Genomic DNA, 16,042 nt, shown 5'->3' on the forward strand with positions numbered 1-16,042 from the left:
TGTTTGCATGAAAGGCCCTATGTGATCTTGTCTCCTGTGAATTCTCCTTTGCCTTCTCTTCTGCAGGGATGCCTTTCCCACAGGTATCCACCCAGCTCAATCCCTAACCTCACACCGGTTACCACTCAAAGCTCTCCTTATCAGACCAACCTATCATAACGGCTGCCTCCTCATGTCTCTGTCCATTCATCCTGCTTTATTTTCCCTCTGAACAGTTCTCACTACGTGACCTATTATAGATACAGCTATTCTTTTTTACCATCCGCTTCCCTTTACTAGAATGTAGGCTCTGCAAGGCAGGGACTTTATCTCACCGTGTACCCTGCTGAATCCCCTGGGCTTATAATATTCGATTAATCAATATTTATTGAATAAATATTTGAGAATCAGGATGTGGATATCAATCTATGGATATCAATCCCAGAATATCCTTCAGACAGACTTGAGAATGGCTGGATTAGCTTGAACGCTATATCCTTCATGAGCCCTTTCTGCCTCCCAGATAAAGTGACTCTCCCTTCTATAAGTTCTTTTCAAACTCGGTGGTCACCATTCATATGGCCTTGATCTTAATAGCAGTTTGAATTTTAGTTGACTTGCATTCATATCTCTCCTGTTAAGAGCAGTACCCAGAGAGCAATCACTCAGCCAGATGCCAGCAATTGCCCGGAAAACACAAGGTATAAAAATGAATGGCACCCTCCTCCTCCCTCTGTTCTCTTTCATGGAAAGGGTTTGGAGATATTTTGGTTATGGTAGCTATTCGTAATGAAAACTTGTCATATCTGGTACAATTTGGGGTGCTGGTTAGCAGTTTGGGTGAGGTGTAGTATGATGAATATCTCAAAGAACTTTTACTATGTGCTCAGTTATGTTCACTACAATGTTAGGTATTATTCAGAATTAATTTTAAAAGCCCTTTTAAAACACAACAATAAAAAGACAAATAGGGCTTCCCTGGTGGCGCAGTGGTTGAGAGTCCACCTGCCGATGCAGGGGACACGGGTTCGTGCCCTGGTCCGGGAGGATCCCACATGCCGCGGAGCGTCTGGGCCCGTGAGCCATGGCCGCTGGGCCTGTGCGTCCGGAGCCTGTGCTCTGCAATGGGAGAGACCACAACAGTGAGAGGCCCATGTATGGCAAAAAAAAAAAAAAAAAAAGACAAATAAAGTTAAAAATGGACAAAGGATTTGAATAGATAGTTCTCCAAAGAAGATATACAAATGGTCAATAAGCACCACAATGAGATTTCAGTTCTCACCTACTAGGGTGGGCATAAGCAAAAAGGCAGACAATGAAAAGTGTTGGTGAGGATGTGGAGAAATTTTAACCCTCATACACTGCTGGTGGGAATGTAAAAAGGTGCAGACACTATGGAAAACTCTGGCAGTTTCTCAAAAATTGAAGAAGAGTTAATATTTGACCCAGCAATTATACTCCTAGATAAATATCCAAGAGAACTGAAAACATATACCTACACAATAACTTGTACACATATGTTCACAGAAATATTATTCATAATAGCCAAAAAAAGTGGAAACAACCCAAATGTCCATCAACTGTTTAATGGATAAACAAAAGGTGACATGTCCATTCCTTTCTGCCACAAAAGAATGAAGTATTGATAGATGCTACAACATAGGCGAGCCTTGAAAACACTATGAGTGAAAGAAGCCAGACTCAAAAGACCATGTATCATATGATTCCATTTATATGAAATTTGCAGAGTAGGCAAATCCACAGAGACAGAAAATAATGAGTGGTTTCCAGGGACTAAGGCGAGCAGAAAATGTTCTGGAATTAGATAGTGGTGATGGTTGTACAACTCTGTGAATGTGCTAAAAAAACCTTTTAAAAGCGAATTTTAAGGTATGTGAATTCTATCTCAATGAAGCGGTTTTTTTTGGTTTTTTTTGTGTGTGGTTTTTTTTTGCGGTACGCTGACCTCTCACTGTTGTGGCCTCTCCCGTTGCGGAGCACGGGCTCCGGACGCGCAGGCTCAGCGGCCATGGCTCACGGGCCTAGCCGCTCCACGGCATGTGGGATCTTCCCGGACCGGGGCACGAACCCATGTCCCTTGCATCAGCAGGCGGACTCTCAACCACTGCGCCACCAGGGAAGCCCAGAGGCTGTTATTTTTTAAAAAGTTCTTTGCCTTTCAGTAATTGAACACTTAATAAAAGTGATTACTATGGTTAGCTCTTACATATTTTCAATTATGGAAAGAAAAACACAAAAACCCACCTGAAAATCAAGTAGTTGAATAGAGTCAAATACCATGTAAACAGCCTTCAACTCAGCACAGATAACACAAGCCATCACATTTTGGGTGGAGAGAAAATGGAAGTCTCTTTCTTGGGGAAATTATACAGGAGGAATAAAGTGATTATTGGCCATACCATGCTTTCTTCTTCCTTTCCAGCAATGACCGTCACAGTGGACAGTGTGCTGGCTGCTTTTGGTGCCCAAGAAGCCACTTAGACCACTTATTTCTACCAGACTGTCAACAGAACCAGCAAATCCTTAAAAAAAAAAAAAAAAGACCTAGAATCTGAAAAACTCAAGGCATGTTCAATACCCACATGATATCCCTAAAAAAACAAACTTTTCATTATGGAAAAATATCAAGCAATATAATGAAACCCACAAACGCATCACCAGCTTCAACAATTATCGGCTGACAGTCAATCTTCTCTCACCCTTTCCCTCATTTCCCTCTGTCCCCCCATATTATTGAGAAGCAAAGCTCGTATATCATATCATCTTATCCTGAAATATATCAGTGTATCCCTCTAAAAGATGAACCTTAAAAAAACCCCACGAAATATGTTCAAATTTCCTTTACTGTCTTACAAACTTTTAAAGAAACAGTTCGCATAATGTCCTTTTTAATTGTTATCTCCATTCTCCATGGATACATGAAAACATGAATAGCAATGACTACCATTTACAGCAGCAGCTATTTTGTGCCCGACAGTTTACTGGGGGCTTTCCACATATTAACCAACATAATTCTTGCATCAATCACATAGAACACCGCCCGTGTCCCATCCCCCAGCTCAGGGAGATTAATTAACCTGACCAAGGGTCAAGCTGGCTGACCCAACCTCTGTTTCCCACTCATGATTCTCCCTGGCCTGCCTTTATTCTAGGGCTGTGCTGTTCAATAGTATAGCCACTAGCTGCATACAAAGAATTTCAAAGATTCAGTAGGCAAAAAAGAATGTGAACGATCTCATTAGTAATGTTTATATTAAAATGATCATATTTTGGATATATTGGGTTAAGTAAAATCTATTGTTGAAATTTCACCTGGTTTGTCCTTAGTTTTTCAATTGTGGTAAAATGCACATAACATAAAGCTGACCATCTTGCCCATTTCTAAGTGTACAGTTCAGTAGTGTTAAATACATTCACTTTGCTGTGCAATGAATCTCCAGGCCTCTTTCCATCTTGCAAAACTGAAACTTGGTCCCCATCAAACCACAACCCCCCATTTCCCTCTATCCCCGGCCCAGGGTAACCACCATTCTACTTTCTTCTCTATGAATTCAATTATTTTAGGTACCTCATATGAGAGAAATCATACAGTATTTATCTTTTTGTGACTGGCTTATTTCACTATCATAATGTCTTCAGGGTTCATCTATGTTGTAACTTGTGTCAGAATTTCCTTCTTTTTAAAGACTGAATAATAGTCCATTGTATGTACATACCGTGTTTTGCTTATCCATTCATCTATTGGTGGACATTTGGGTTATTTCCACCATTTGGCTATTGTGAATACTGCTGCTATGAACATGAGTGTACAAATATCAAGATCCCATTTTTGATTCTTTTGAATGTATACTCAGAGTGGAACTGCTAGATAACATAGCAGTTCTATTTTTGATTTTTTGAGGAACCTTCGTACTGTTTTCCATACTGCACCACTTTACCTTCCCACCAACAGCATACAAGTGTTCCAGTTTCTCCAAATCCTTGGCAAAATTTATTTTCTTTCTTTCTTTCTTTCTTTTTTTAAATAGTAACCATCCTAGTAGGTGTGAGGTTCTCTACCTTTTTTACTATGACTAGTAGAAAATATGTGGCTCACATTATATGTCTATTGGACAGCTGTGCTGGAAAAGAAAGATAAAACGTGATTTTCCAGCCTCCTTTGCAGGTAAAGGTAGCCACGTGACATCCTTCTGGCCAACAGGTGTGAGCGCAAGTCTGCTGTTGCCACTTCTGCTCCTCCCTCCTCCTTCCTGCCTGTAATGCAGAGTTGGGACCCAGTTTTCTTGCAACCAAGAAGTGACAGACATGAGGCTGAGGGTGCTGGGGCAGAGAGATGAAAGAGTGTGGGTCCCTGATGAGTCACTGCATCAGCCCATATGTACCTCTAGACCACTTACCACATGAGACCAATAAGCCCTCCTCTCTTTAAACTACCTTTAGCTTTTTCTGTGATTGTTAGTTGCAGCCAAACACTTCTCTAATGGGATCACTCCTAAGTGGTGCAGCTGGGACCTGAACATGTGTCTGTCTGTCCTCCAAGGCCTGTGCTCCCTCTACCTCTGCCCCCCGTCCACTGCCTCCTAAGAATGGACTGGTGATACCAAGGAGGTGGAAACTGGTCTCCTGGTTCTCCTCTACACCTCTTATCCCCAAACAGGGAAAGTAATTTGCAGCCAAATGGTGAACAGACATCAATTGCAAGGAACGGGTTCACTTTACACACAAAAATTTACAAGTTAGGATGTCCACTGCTGTATTGTTTAAGGTAGAAAAGCCTAGATGGTCAACAATAGGGGATTCAAGAAATTCTGTAAACCATCGAATGGAATCCTTGCAATAATTAAAATGTTTTCGAAGACTATTTTATGATAGGGAAAGGTATCTAGGCTCTATTACGAAAAGTGGAGGTCACAAAATAGTATGCTTCCAATTTTGTAAAATAATGTGTACGTGTGAATAGCCAGAATGTCGAGAGGTAGAAGTATGCATAACTTTATCTTCTTATGTAGGTTTTGTCTACATCTTCCAAGATTTCAAAAGTAAGCGTGTATTTGTTTGAAGGTTTTTTTTTTATTATTAGTTTCTGCTTTATAACGTAAGCGTGTATTTGTAATGAGGAAAAATAAAGCAACACATTAAAAAAAATAAGACTTCATCGTCAAGGTGAATGGATCGTTTCTTTGTCAGGAATCTGATATGCCTTCTTTGTGTTGTCTTTCCTGAGGCTTACCAAGAGCTGGAGGAGGGGACGTGGAGCTGGAAGGGCATGTGACGGGGAGGAGGGGTGCTGAATGAGAGCTTCTGAGACAAAGATCCTTGCTCTGCTGCGGCTGTCCCACGTCTTGGCTTTCCCTGGGAGCCCACAAGCTTGGCATCTGCCCCCAGGTTCTGGGTGAGGGTTCCAGGGTTGGTAGCTTCTGATGCTGGCCGTCCATGGTTCCTCTTAATTAAAATGCACCATCCACATAACACAGTAATGGAATTAGAAGGCAATTCCTCCCTCAAATGGGCTGCGGTCAAGCCTGCGCAAACAACTTGTGTTTTGTTCCATTTTGATTCAGCCTAATGTGTTGGTAAAAGGGTCCATTCCCGAGATGTTTTGTACTTAATTACGTATGAACGTGGCAGAAAGCGGAGGTCCCTAACAACATGCTCGTTGTTGATTAAGCGAGCATCCGAATGGGCAATCAATAATTTACTAAAATATTTAAAATACCTCCTGGCTTCCTGAGATGGGAAGCGTATGGCTCGCATGTGGTCCTTTGCTGTCTGCTCTGCAGATGGAGGTCCCCCTGGCTTTCTAGTCTCTCTGCCTCTAGGCTTGATCACTTCTGCAGCTAGAGAATGGACTTTCAAACACAGATCTAATCTCCACACGTCACACCTCCACTTAGAACTGTCTATTGAACTCTCTTACCTCTACCCTTCCCCCACCCCAACTGCACCTGATTAGCCCCTAGTCACCTTGGCAGGCTTCGCCCAGGCCTCCCCACTGCAGGAGGACGCTGTGACCACCCTCTCTAAGGCCTCCAAATTTCTCCATTCAGGTCTCTTACCCCACACGTGAACCTCACTGCTTTTCATGTCCCATTTGTGACTGTCTCCCCTGCTAGGCTGTGAGCAAACGCCATGAAGACAGGAATGTGTTCTACTTGGATCCTTATTTAATCCTTTCACTCAGTGGATGTCTCCAGGTAAATGAATGCATTGGGAGTGCAGGAACCCTGGTGCAGTGCTTGTGATCGGCATTAAAGGCAAATGATTCTCTCCCTTTCCCCGCTCTTGAATTAATAAAAAGTTCCTCTAATCTTACACGTCTCATGGTTAGTTCTGGGGGCCACCCCACTTCCTTATTCTCTAGATGCAAGAGCTAAGGTTCAGAAGGGTTAACTCATTTGCCTGAGAGACCCCAGTGGGGCCGAGCCTGGGCTGATTTCCTGACCTCCAGGAATCTTCTTGGTCCTTGGGATCACTTTGGTCACCATCATCACTGTTATCATCATCATCATCATTATCATCATCATCACTGTGTCAAAATCGTAAGAAGTAGGAAATAAGAGGAAAACAGGAGCGGGGGTAGGTTCAGAAGAGACCAAAAGAGGATTCTTTACCAAACTTGCTTCAATTAATTATAGTAACCCTGGTTCTAAGCAATTTAAAAATGACGGCTGCCCTGAGCCTTAAACAGATGAATGGGGAAGAACACATAATCTACTTCAAGATATCTTCAGTGATATTTATCAGGCTAGGCTGGGCCTGGTTTTACCATTGGCTCCCCAGGTGTTTAGCAAAATGTCGAGCACATTCATTATCTGTATTTGTTGATCGACTAACTTGAAGGCCTACCATGTCCCCAGAACCATGTGCTGCCTCAGCGTGATCCTCAGGGCCACCCCCAAGGTCTTAGGCGTTGTGCCACCTTGACTACGACAGGCGGCTCCGTTCCGCTGAGGCTTATCCAAGGAAAATTTGGTTTTAAATCTATCTGGTGACATTCTGCCCACCGTCCAATGCAGTGTTCTGCGTCTAGTGAATCCTTAATAATCATTCATTGATGAGGGGGCTTTCTCAGTCTCAGTGCTTAACACATGCTCTCTGAATATGATGGGAGTTGCAGCATATTTTAATTAAATCCAACTTTAATTTAATTTAACAACTTTAATCCTGATTGCTCATTCTAATACGCCTGGGTTGCTGGCACCAAGCTAATGGCTTGTTCGTTCTGGAAGGTATTAGTAGCAGGGTGCTGCCTTTTACCCACACATAAGATCGTGATAATTAACGTCTGATATTTCTCAAAATGAACTCCTTTGAAGTAATTTTTCTCCCACAAACACACACAGGTGCAAGCATATATGTGCCAACAGTCTCAAGAATTTACAACACCTTAGAGAAACTCTGTCCATCCCTTTCCCTAATGACAAGTTTTTTGTTGACATGATGAAAGACTCCTTACTAGGTTCAGGGGAAATATATATTTCCACTGATCAATTTCTGAGTTTCCCAGAAGACCAGAGCCCAAGAGAAATCCTGAAAACTAATGACAGTGGGAACAGAGCATATTTGTACTTTATTGCGCCAATCAGAGTCTAAACCACTGAAACAGAGAATGAGACAAAGGAAAATCGAATTGCCTGTATGTGTGTGTGTGTGTCGGGGTGGGTGGCAGGAGGAAGGCTGAGCAGGAGGGAGAGATGGTATCTGAGTGTACAAAGAGATGAAATAATTTGGGGAGAGGATCTAAGGAGCAAATATAATATATTGGGTTAACGCACTGCTTTCACAGAGCGAACATCTATTGTGCCCAAGGCATTGGAGACCTGATGGTTACAAGTTAGTTGCCAGCCATCCTCCTATGGTGTTTGCCTTAGAGCATGATTCTAACCAGAGGTTCATGCTTGGGCTTTAGTGGGGGCTGTGAACCCCCTGAAATTGTATGCAAAACTTCGTGTTTATAGATACACATGGGTGTGGGCAGAAACAGACTGGTACCGTTCCCACCCCCCCACCCCGGGGACAAAATATACAGCAGGAATCATATTCTCTAAGCCTTCAGGTGAGAAAAAACATGATAATGGAGTTAGCCTTCTCTACTCTTCCCCTAGAAAGAATGGAATGAACTGAAGCCACAACCAAAACAAGCCAACAGACATGGATACTTTACTTTTGAAAAGTTAAAAAATATTTTCTACAGAAACTGTAAAAAAATAAAAACAACCCCCCTGCACTACAAAGGAGATAAGAAAAGGCCATTAAAAATAGTGAATTATAGGACACAGTTTACTGACAAGCTCTTGGCAACAGGGTCATGTCATTAGAGATCATTTGAATAGATCTCTCGCTAATCCTTTCTTGATTCTGTGCAAAGAATCTTCAAGTGGGGGATGGGAGCACATGTCACAGCCCCATCAGAAACTTTCTCAGCACATCCTCCTAACAGCTATGATCTTCTGAGTGATTATTATATGCCGAACAATATTTCAAAAGTTTGCCTGCAAGGTGTTATAAACCCCACAGCTATTTTATAAGAAAAGGTATTATTACTAGACCTATTTTACAGATGGGAAAACTGAGGCTCAGTGAGGCTCAGTGACTTGTTTAAAATTCCACACCTAGAAGTTTCCTGCTATCTCTACCCTTTCTCCTTAGGAAACGCTGTAAATGGCCACACTAGAAAAGTGAGGTATATGTCAGAAAATGAAAGCAACTCTATAAACCCAAGACAATAAAACACCTTTCTTTCTTATGGGACTACTAATTCATTTTAATGGTATTTAAATTTAAATACTCATGGAGAGCAACATCAGAGCCCAGTTTTTTTTGTTTTGTTTTTTGCGGTACGCGGGCTTTTCACTGTTGTGGCCTCTCCTGTTGCAGAGCACAGGCTCTGGACGCGCAGGCTCAGCGGCCATGGCTCACGGGCCTAGCCGCTCCACGGCATGTGGGATCTTCCCGGACTGGGGCACGAACCCGTGTCCCCTGCATCGGCAGGCAGACTCTCAACCACTGCGCCACCAGGGAAGCCCCAAGAGAGCCCACTTTTTGAGCAGAATTTATCTTTACTGTTCCAGAACTAGAGAATTTTAATTGAGGGGGTGTGAGGGGAGTGAGGTTGGAGAAGAGTGGCGGAATGATTAAGGAAGTGGGCTTGAGATAAACTACAGAATTTCAAAATCCTGGTCCGCACAGCCTGGTAGAACTGAAGGCTTTTCTTGCCACCTAGATCGTGTTTACACCTTCCATGCCCCTTGTCGATGGCCATTGAAAACAAAGTATTTTGATACAATTTCAGACTTACAATTGCAAGAATAGTACAAATAATTTCTGTATACTCCTCATCCAGTCTCCACAACTGTTAGTATTTTGTCACATTTGCTTTATCCTTCTCTCTCTAAATAAACATATCCATACTATTTTCTTCTTTATGCAGACATAACAATGCTCCTTTATGCCCTGCAGGGTATATTTCCCCCAAAACGAGGATATCCTCTTCCATAACCACTATACGATGAATAAAATCATCACCTATAAAATACTATGAACTAGTTTACAAAACTTATTCAGATTTCACCAATTGTCTCAGTTGGGTCAGCAAAAGAAAATCCCAGATCACGGGCTGCATTCTTTAGTCTCCTTTAATTTGGAACTGCTCCTCCATCCTTCTTGGTCTTTCATGACACAAGTGTTTTGTGAGAAAGTATAGGTCAATAGTTATTTTGTCTACGTCTTTGAGTTTGTCAGATGTCAGTTTTTTTGGGTTTTTTTTAGAGACAAGCACAAATTTATTTGACCGTGTTTTAGAGGCGTTAACTCAGAGAGCTGATCATGCCAATTCATTATTCTGGAGAATATCTAACAGATTACACTCTTGGCTTCTCAAGGAAACATGGAAGCCATTCACTCAGTTGTTAAGCTCTTTCACTCATCTGTGATTTTTTTTTAACATCTTTATTGGAGTATAATTGCTTTACAGTGTTGTGTTAGTTTCTGCTGTATAACAAAGTGAATCAGCTATATGTATACATATATCCCCATATCCCCTCCCTCTTATGCCTCTCTCCCACCCTCCCTATCCCACACCTCTAGGTGGTCACAGAGCACTGAGCTGACCTCCCTGTGCTATGCAGCTGTTTCCCACTAGCTCTCTATTTTATATTTGTTCGTGTATATATGTCAATGCTACTCTCTCACTTCGTCCAAGCTTACCCTTCCCCCTCCCTGTGTCCTCAAGTCCATTCTCTACGTCTGCGTCTTTATTCCTGCCCTCCCCCTAGGTTCATCAGAACCATTTTTTTAATATTCCATATATATGTGTTGGCATACAGTATTTGTTTTTCTCTTTCAGATGTCATTTATTTTGTCCAATGTCTTTGAGTTTGTCAGATGTCCTGATCAGACTCAGGTTTTGCATTTTTGGCAGGAATATCACAGAAGTCATGTTGTGCTCTCCTCAGTGGATCATATCAGGGGGTGGTTTGTCCTACACTGGTGACGTTGACCTTGATCTCTTGTAAGGGTAGTGTCAGCCAGGTTTCTCCACTATGAAGTCACTATTACCTATTACCTTTACATTCCTGAATTAAATTCTTTCATGGTAAAATATACATAACATAAAATTACCATTTTAACCATTTTAAGTGTTCAGTTCTGTAGCATTAAGTGCATTCACACTGCTGTGCTACCGTCACCACCATCCATGGAACATTTTCATCTTCCCCAATTGAAACTCTGTTCCCTTTAAACACTGATTCCCCATCCCCACTCCCATAGCGCCTGGCACCCACCATTCTACTCTCTGTCTCTATGAATTTGACTCTTCTAGGTACCTCATATAAGTGAAAGCATACAGTATTTATCCTTTTCTGACTTATGTCACTTAGTATAATGTCTTTAAGGTTCACACATGTTGTAGCATGTGTCAGAATTTCCTTCCTTGTTTTTTTAAAATAGTTATTTATTTGGCTGTGCTGGATCTTCGCTGCGGCATGCGGGATCTTTAGTTGTGGCATGCGGGATCTAGTTCCCTGACCAAGGATCAAACCCTGGCACCCGGCACTGGGAGTGCCGATGGAGTCAACCCCTGGACCACCAGGGAAGTCCCAGAATTTCCTTCCTTTTTAAGGGTGAATAAATATTCTCTTGTATGTATATGTTGCATGTTGTTTATGAATTCATCCCATGATGGATATTTGGGTTGCTTCCACATTCTGGCTCTTGTAGATAATACTGCTATGAACGTGGGTGAATAAATATTCCCTGGTATGTATATGTTGCATGTTGTTTATGAATTCATCCCATGATGGACATTTGGGTTGCTTCCACATTCTGGCTTTTGTAGATAATGCTGCTATGAACGTGGGTGAATAAATATTCCCTTGTATGTATATGTTGCATGCTGTTTATGAATTCATCCCATGATGGACATTTGGGTTGCTTCCACATTTTGGCTCTTGTAGATAATGCTGCTATGAACGTGGGTGTACAAATATCTGTTCCAGACCCTGCTTTTCCTTCTTTTAAGTATGTAACCGGAACTGAAATTGCTGGATCATTATTTTTCCCTTCTTAATTAGCAAGTTTCTTGTGAAATGATACATTGAGATTATGTAACTGTGCTCTTACTCCTCACACTTTCACCCACTAGCATCCTTCCATTCCTATCTGAATCGGTTATTAATCTAACGGTTGCCAAATGGTAATTTTCTTTCCATCGTTCCTTCTACATTTATTAGTTGGCATTCTACTGTAGGGAAGAAATTTCCCTTCACCCCTATTGATTTACGAATTTGGAAGCATTTTATTCAACCCTTTACACCACGGACACCTTAACGCTCTGAGCAATTCTTTCCCATGTGACTCCCAAGAGTGCAAGTTTGGGGAAGTGAGGGAACTTTCTGTATTTCCTTGTCACCATTAGGAAAGCCGAGCGTGCAGCCCGACTTCCCCAGATCCAGGGGATCACTTTCCTGCCCACGCATGTTTGAAGTGGAAACCCTCTCTGGGACAGGGCTCTGAGGAATCATGTGGGCCGCCCCGCCCCGCGAGAACTACATTTCCCAGAGCCCTTCGAGGGCTTGCGTCATCAGCGAGCGCGGCTTTTTGCTCGCTGGTTTTGGAGAGCCCGGTGTGGCGGCGGCAACATGGCGGACGTGTTAAGTGTCGGCGTGAACCTGGAAGCCTTTGCCCAGGCCATCAGTGCCATCCAGGCGCTGCGCTCCAGCGTGAGCAGGGTGTTCGACTGCCTGAAGGATGGCATGCGGAACAAGGAGACGCTGGAGGGCCGGGAGAAGGCCTTCATTGCGCACTTCCAGGACAACTTGCATTCGGTCAACCGGGACCTCAAGTAGGTACCGGCTGAAGGGGCCGGGGACCTCCCACCCTGTCCCGACCCCGCGCGAGTCTCCTCAGTCAGGGGCTGCTGTCCATTTTCCTTGCTCTCTTGCTCTCCCTCCCTCCTCTCCAAGCCTCTACCTGCCCCTCAGGGCCACCTCATCCTCCACCCCCGCTTTCTCGTCTCCCTTCTCTTGGCCTCCAGGTCCTGGCTGTCTCCCGCCGTCCTGGACCTCCTCAGTGGTCCTTCCATTTCTCACTGGGGGACGTGCTCTTCCCAGGAACCTCCACTCCTCATCTCAGCTCGACAGGGTTCTCACCTGTGGGCCCTCTGGGCCCCACCATGTCTGATAAAATAGTACCAAACAGGACCTGCTCAGCGCTGCCCCAAAGCCAAGTGCAGTCCATCTGATTGGCCCCAGGCTTGCGTCCCTGAACCTGGAATTCATCAGTTCCACTCTAACCCACCCCCAAACGCGACAAAATAGGCTTTGTTCTTTCTTCCCCTACCCCTTCCGAAACCACCTGATCAGTACTTTCACTCCCACTCTCACTGGTCCTGTTAAGTTTCTGCCTCTAGAGAGACCTAATCTCGGCCCTAACCAGCGTAATCACTTCTGCTTACACCTCCCCCCGCCCCCCAACAAATATTAATTTGTGGTCTTTTAGGGTTAAGGATTGTATATTTCTTTCTTACAAGTCACCTTCTTCTACTTTATAAGTGAAATTAAGTGAGAGGATGTTTGTAAAATGTCTGGCACATAGTAGGCCCTTTTTAATTGGCTAGGTCCTGGACTTGCCTTCCCCTGCTTATGAGAGTCAGTCCTTTCCAGGAGGGTTAGAATTGCAGGATTTTTTGCCTTTTACCTCTCAGAACTGACCTTAGCAGGGGAAGGCATTGGGTGAGCTAGTCATCCTATAATTTCTGGAGTGGCTGGGTTTTTTGTTTTTTGTTTTTTTTTTTTCCCCCATCTCAACTTGGTCTCCTTAGTAACCAGATGGAAGGAGGAGGTAGGATGGAAGAGGAGGTGGTGACCAAATGATGGGAGCCTCTTTTTATTTATTTATTTATTTTCCTCTAAGTAGTTGCCATTCTTGTTTTGGGGGAAAGCCAGGAAATCACACACCCGTTCTCAACTCCCACACCCACTTGCTGTTCTCTGGCGCAGTGCCAGTTAATACTTTCCCTGCTGGAGGGGATGCGCTGGTGGTTCTTAACTCTCTTCTGTCTCCTCTTTGATTGGCTTCCCTTGGTAATATACAGGATGTTGTAACCCTTCACCACTGTAGAAAGTTTAAGAATGTTGACATCACCCCTTTGCCTTCTTAAATCTTTAGACAGCAGTACCAAGAAGAAGGTGGTTGAAGATTCCAGAATGAACGTGGCACGAGAAGCTGTTCCTGCAAAGCCTTTGTTGACACTTTGAGACTGGCCCCTCAGACTGGCGTGCTTCTGGAATGTGCTTTTTTTTTTTTTTTTTTTTTTCCCCCGGTACGCGGGCCTCTCACCGCTGTGGCCTCTCCCATTGCGGAGCACAGGCTCCGGACGCGCAGGCTTACTGGCCATGGCTCACGGGCCCAGCCGCTCCGCGGCATGTGGGATCTTCCCGGACCGGGGCACGAACCCATGTCCCCTGCATCGGCAGGCGGACTCTCAACCACTGCGCCACCAGGGAAGACCTGGAATGTGCTTTTGCTGTTGGCTCCCTTTCCCAAGCTGCTCTAGAGGTTTTTATTTTTGCTATACTGAATACGTGTTTCTTTAACACAGCCCCTCGGTGGTGTCTTCCCATTCGTTTGTTTATTTTACCTCTTCTTTGTTTTGTTAAGTTTTACCATCTGTGAAGCGCCACGTACATATCTATCTCTGTGTGAATGGTAAATCATCATCATTTATTCAGGTGCTTGCTGTTCTGCCAAAGGTACTGATCTGTACGTGGGTCTGAAAACTCTTAGTGAGGAGCAGTGTTATATTGCGTTTCAAAATTCCAGAAAGTCTCCTCTCCCCCCACCCCCCCTCAGAGAATGATTCGAGTTGTTCAAGGCTGATTTTAGGAGGCTTATTGATGTCATCGCTCTTAACTCTTGTTCTCCTTTAGCATGGCGCCAGAGAGCTCCGTTGCAAAACGAGATCAGCCCCCAGTTAGGGCTTGTCTCAAGTGGCCCTAGCCTTCTTAACCTTTCAGAAAGTATTTCTTCTTAAGGGACTTTTGATGGGCAGTTTGAAGAACAGCCATTGACCAATGTGGTTGGCTCAGCACTGGAGTTTCAGTGGACTCGGGTTTATTTGCTGTATCTGTTTACTTTTCAGTGAACTGGAACGTCTGAGCAACTTGGTCGGCAAGCCTTCTGAGAACCATCCTCTGCATAACAGCGGGCTGTTGAGTCTGGATCCCGTGCAGGACAAAACCCCTCTCTACAGTCAGCTCCTTCAGGCCTATAAATGGTCAAACAAGGTAAGGGGGCTGTGTCAGACATGGAGCTAATACAGGAAAAAACAAGTTTTCTTACATTTCATAAAGGCAGAGAGTGAGGGTTTTTCTTTCCTTTTTTGTTCTTGGTTCAGCATCGGGTTACAGAGTTGGAAGTTTCATACTTTCCCTATGAGAGATTATGTAGTCCTTTGAAGTCTTTGAGGATTGTTCAGAGTCAGGTGCGTTTAACCTGGTTGCTGGGTGTAGGGAGCAGCTTTTATGAACCCCATGAAATCACATGCAGAATGTTGTGTGTGTGTGTGTTTTTCTGGGGAGGACTTCCTAGCTTTCATCATATTCTCAGAGGGGTCCCCGACCCCCAGAACATGAAGGACTGCTGGTCTAAGTGTGCAGCCACTCACATGGCTTATGTTGCTTGGCCTGTCCTCCCCATGGTTGATGGAAGAACATCACTAGAGTACTGTTTGGTAGATTACTGTCTCTCTCTCCCCGCCCCCCACACCGTGCCGCGCGGCCTGCGAGATCTTAGTTCCCCAACAAGGGATCGAACCCAAGCGCGGAGTCTTAACCACTGGACCGCCAGAGAAGTCCCCATCTCTCTTTTTTTTCTTCATCTTTTTTTTTTTTTATTGAAGTGTAGTTGATTTACAATATCATGTTAGTTTCAGGTGCATAGCACAGCGATTCAGTGATATGTATATGTGTGTGTGTGTGTGTGTGTGTGTATTCTTCTTCAGATTCTCTCCCTTATATGTTATTACAAACTATTGAGTATAGTTCCCTGTGCTATAAAATAGATAACCAGCAGTAGGTCCTTGCTGGTTATTTATTTTATACATAGTAGTGTATATACTATGCATAAAATAAATAACCTCCTAATACTCTTTTCTCTAATTATTCTACACCCGTCTGAGGGAGATTGTTCTAAACACTCTCCTTAGAATTTGCTGTTCATGGTTTCCTGCAGTAGGCAGGCCCATGGTGTAGACCTTAGGACAACTGTAAAAGGAAAACTAAGCTGTAGTGTAAAAATAACAGGAACAGTTAGGCTCATAAGCCTGGAAACAGTTAGTTGGTTTACTAACAAGTTCCTCTTGTTTGGGTGCTGTGGGTTGTTGTGTTTTGTTTCGTTTTTTTGCTGCTGAGAGAAAGCTAGAATATATGTTTGGAACATTTTGGGAAGCTGTTCTCATTAGACTGCTGCCTCCCTGGAGGTGATTGTTCCTACAGTTACTGATTGTGAGCTGCTCTTCCCCCTCCAGCTACCCGGCATCCTT

At 43.6% G+C, this 16,042-nt stretch overlaps 1 protein-coding gene across 1 annotated transcript in view; it reads left to right on the forward strand.

Moving 5' to 3' along the window:
- The first annotated feature begins 12,098 nt into the window (after window positions 1-12,098).
- The window catches only part of MED27 (mediator complex subunit 27), a 207,625-nt gene continuing 203,681 nt past the window's right edge, over window positions 12,099-16,042 (forward strand). Inside the window, exons 1-2 of the mRNA XM_081237655.1 lie at window positions 12,099-12,343; window positions 14,642-14,786. Of these exons, the coding sequence (XP_081093781.1) occupies window positions 12,141-12,343; window positions 14,642-14,786 (348 nt within the window). The 5' untranslated portion in view covers window positions 12,099-12,140. The remainder of the gene's footprint in view (window positions 12,344-14,641; window positions 14,787-16,042) is intronic.

This window comes from Mesoplodon bidens (genome assembly GCF_964165515.1).
Source record: "Mesoplodon bidens genome assembly, chromosome: 6".
NCBI classification, from domain to species: Eukaryota; Metazoa; Chordata; class Mammalia; order Artiodactyla; family Ziphiidae; genus Mesoplodon; species Mesoplodon bidens.